The 4,632-nt window shown below is 32.1% G+C and overlaps 1 protein-coding gene across 1 annotated transcript in view; it reads left to right on the top strand.

The window, feature by feature from the left end:
• Positions 1-1,652: 1,652 nt before the first annotated feature.
• The window catches only part of LOC119838275 (cytochrome b5-related protein-like), a 4,939-nt gene continuing 1,959 nt past the window's right edge, over positions 1,653-4,632 (top strand). Inside the window, exons 1-3 of the mRNA XM_038364143.1 lie at positions 1,653-1,907; positions 3,274-3,677; positions 3,786-3,974. Of these exons, the coding sequence (XP_038220071.1) occupies positions 1,653-1,907; positions 3,274-3,677; positions 3,786-3,974 (848 nt within the window). The remainder of the gene's footprint in view (positions 1,908-3,273; positions 3,678-3,785; positions 3,975-4,632) is intronic.

Here is a 4,632-nt window from a genome sequence, read left to right on the forward strand (position 1 = left end):
ACTTACTATGACCGTATACGCCTACCCACCATCCTATTTATATGGCAGTTTTATGCATCAGGTAAACAAGGTTCATAATACATAACTAAGCCCACATAAATAAATCCTCCTGGTTTTCATTATATTTCAGACAACGTCGTTAAAAAAGTCGGCAATACTGCACGACTTTCTGCTAGCAGTATTGCTTTAAAACTCCCAAAATAATTACTCAACTTCACGTAAATTCTGATGCTCCATTTTAAAAACAGGCCATATTTTTTAATACATTTCCAAAAGCCATAACCGAAGAGCCACCGCTTCACAAATTACAATTAGTATTTGATTTTCATTAAAATTTATACATAAATTATTAGTAGGTACGCATATTAAATGTGACATTATACAAATTAGATGTTATAATTTTAATTTTCTCCTATTACAATCAGAATTACGTTTATGATTTATTAATTTGTTCGTTTACGCCTATGTGTTTCGAGGGTATCAAAAGCGTTGAATTTTTTTTTACGGGCACAATTGCAATGTCACACAACATATTATGTACAGTATATTATGTACGATCTGATTCTTCTAGCAATTTTAGTTGCTACTTCCTAATAACATAAGTCTTAATCCGGATACCAAACTGTAATTCCATTCACAGTGTTATTCCTTGCCAAAATTAATACATACAGTAAACCACAAATTTGTAAAGCTCTCAATTATAACAACCGAGCGAAAACCTAACTAACTGCGTAGGATCAAGTTGCCTTAAGAGGGGAAATATAACGCCACCGACATCGACGACCAACATACAATCTGCATACAATATTTTATAATTATCTTCTAAACTCCTTTAAGGAATGAATTTCTTGAGATACTCGAATAATCATTAGGCTCGTATCCTTTTCCTCACCTTTTCCAGTCCAGTAGTTATCCCCGTCGTGAATCCTTTCCATATTCCTTGCCCCTTAAAAGTGCGCATCACATTTGCAATGATTTACTTCTGCATATTTTCTTGGTGATAGTCATAGCTTACAGTCAAAGGGTCACATTACGTTATCCCAGTAACATAACATCAGATTGGAGAATGCATGAGCTGTATGTTATTCTGGACAGAATGCACAGAAATACAAATTTTCATAGACTCGCAATCAAGAAAAACCCATCAGAAAACGTTGCGTAATTTTACAGATCTATAGAACAGACAGTGGGAATCGACTTTGTTCTATACTATGTAGTGATAAAGTTTATCTACGCGTAAACGTACTTTTTGAAAGCCTTATCTTTATTTTGGTGGTGTTAAATTTTGATCACTTTTGAAAATAATTTCCAATATAATGACAACAAAAACACAGAGCTATATAGATATTATTGTATATACAATTTACCAAATATTGTGTAAATAAGTATACAGATTATATTGTTACGAGATACAAACCGACATAACAACTTTCGGTATAATTAACGTCAAATATAAGATGTTTGTGTATCAAACACAACGATAACAAAATTATGTTTAAGTGCTATGTCAGATAATTGTTAAATTATACATTCGTTTAAAAACTTCCAAGTGAAGAGTACGTTAAAGAGATAAGAATATTTGGAAGTATAAAAGTTGATTAAAGTATGTGATTAAAGCTTACAATACACAGACTGTAGTTTCATGCGAGATAATGGCACCAAAAGAAGCGGATTATTTAGAGATAGCTCACAAAAGAGCTATAGAAAAGAAAACTCACGTTAGCTTTCCGCAATTGAAGTACCCTTCACTAAGAGATGAAGGTTTGAGGGATCCAGTGCAATGGCTCACGGGAAAAGCCATAGATGATGGGGCTGAGGGTCTCTGGAGAGTTCATGACAAACTGTATGATTTAAATCAGTTCATGGACAAACATCCTGGTGGACAAGAATGGTTGGAGTTAAGTAAGGTTGGTTATAGACGTGGTATTTTTATCGCCCCCGAACCGACGGATTTCTTAATTCGAACATATATAGTACTAGCTGCGCCACGCGGTTTCACCCGCGTAAGTCCGTATCCCGTAGGAATATCGGGATAAAAAGTTGCCTATATGTTATTCCAGTTGTCCAGCTGTCTCCGTACCAAATTTCATTGCAATCGGTTTTGTACTTTTTGCGTGAAAGAGCAACAAACACACACGGATCCTTACAAACTTTCGCATTTATAATATTAAAAGTTTTGACGTTTATTTTTGTACTATTGTGTATGTTATTACCTATATAACCTATTATAACGTGCACCTATATTTTTGCTTGTTTAAAATATTGAAGTTTTTATTCATCTTTTTGAATTTAAAAATCATCAAATTACATAAGCGGCAAAATCATACGGAGAAATAAAATAAAATAAAATAAAATAAAAATAAGTTTATTTCTCAACCATATGCACACATACAAACAAAACGTTGGTCCCGTACTAGATATTAATCTGTATTACAGGTACCGATACCCTTCCATTGGTACGATACAGTTGAAAAAAAATTAAAGAAATAGTGATATAAATACAAACAAAAAAAATAAAATAAAAATAAGTAAAGTGTGTGTGTGTGTGTGTGTGTGTGTGTGTATGTGTGTGTGTGTGTGTGTGTGTGTGTGTGTGTGTGTGTGCGTGTGCATTTGTGATTTATGAGAATGTAAAGGTGACGTAGGTTCAACTTGATCAACTCTCTTAACAGCGGGTTCTTGAAATAATCATATTTTCTGTAAAATAGTAGTCCTTAGATAGCAGCCAATTTGTTATTATTCTTTTACATTGGTGTCTAGACATATTAATTAATTAATTACATTAAAATACATTTACTCCTGTACTAGTTTATTAAAAAAAAAAGTGCTTGCAAATTAACAATCGGTCACTCCAATTAACCCAATCTAAACTTTCTATACATCATTAAACCCAAGCACTTGCATGTATTATTGACTTTCTGAAGTTTTATAATTAAAAAAAAAATCCAAACCTGTATGGTGTATTTAATCAAAACAATGACTTTAAATTTGGCAAAAGGCACATTATTATTTCACCGTATGCATTACGCCGTAACATTACCGTACTACCAAAAATAAACGCCATTACGTAACATATTTATCTCTTGTTAACTTTGCGTGAATGATTCGTATGAGTGATTTCTTCCGTTTGGAAATTGGCTTAAAAAATTAATTAACATGGTTAAGAATTTCCTAATTTAAACATAAATTATAATGAAATTTAATCGTTTTGATAAATATTTACATATTACATTCATAAATTATGAAATTATAAGGCTCTATTAACAATTTCAGGGCACGGACATAACCGAAGCCTTCGAAGCGCATCATCTCAACCCAGTCACTGAGACAATGCTCAAAAAGTTTTATGTGAGAAATGCAAAAACCCCAAGAAATTCACCCTTCACATTCCGCGAAGATGGATTTTATAGGACCTTAAAGAAAAAAGTTTGGGAGAAACTTAAAACTATCCCGGACAAAGAAAATCGACGATCCGATTTCTTAACAGATGGACTTTTCGTTACTTGCCTTGCAGCTTCTACTATTGCGTGCTGGGCTCAAAACTATTGGATTGGAATGATAGCGTATATTGTCGCTTCGTTTTCTTTAGCCTGGGTGATGGTCGCTGCACACAACTATATCCATAGGAAAACGAATTTCAGAATGTACTATTTTAATATAGGATTATGGTCTTATAGGTAGGTGTAAATGTTTCGTCAAATTGTACCAAGTTATGTCATGTACAGACGCTAAACAAGCTTTATCTCAAAATATGGATTCATATAATATATTAATTTTATTTTCAGAGATTTTAGAATATCTCACACGCTCTCCCACCATCTTTATCCAAATACATTAATGGATTTGGAAGTCAGTGGCTTTGAACCTATTATATTCTGGAACCCGAGGGAGAAGCGGCCATTCTACGCAAAATATGCCATTTTCATTGAGCAAATATTTTTCCCCTTCGCATTTATTGTCAACTTTTTGAAAAAGTAAGTTAGAAGCTGAACATCGTGAGTCATAATCATCATTCAGACAACACAGCTAGACAAAATAAAAAAAAATGATTATAAAAAAAATATTTATTAGTGTTTATAATATTTAAACACATATTGTCAGCACTGACAGAGTTAAGCATATACAATTTTTGGGGATTCCGTGAGATTTTTTGTCAGTCACGCGATAGCGGTAAAGCAACTTTTGTATTAACAATAATTATCTAATCTATCAATAATAAGTAAAAACTGTAAATGTAAAAGTATAAATTGAGTAAATTTATTTTATATATATAGTTATTCGATGAATACAAATGAAAATAAAACTAAACACATCATTAAAATCTATGTAATATTTTAAAGGTATATATTCCAAATTTATATTTGCATGTTTGTAAAATATAAGTAATCATAACCTTCAATAAAAGATTGTCTCTAGTATATAGAGGACTACCAAATTTCACCAATAATCCCGTAAATGTATTAATTACCCCATAATGAGGAGCATTAATTAGTATGTACAGCAGGAGTTCAATTTTGATTACATTGAACTAGATGTCTACTTAGAAATTGTAGTTTAACTTATACCTAGTCTTGCCATAAATATTGTAATAAAGAAAAAAGAAAATTGTTAACTGCAAATAACATTTATTAC

Source organism: Zerene cesonia, unplaced genomic scaffold (assembly GCF_012273895.1).
Source record: "Zerene cesonia ecotype Mississippi unplaced genomic scaffold, Zerene_cesonia_1.1 Zces_u002, whole genome shotgun sequence".
NCBI lineage: Eukaryota > Metazoa > Arthropoda > Insecta > Lepidoptera > Pieridae > Zerene > Zerene cesonia.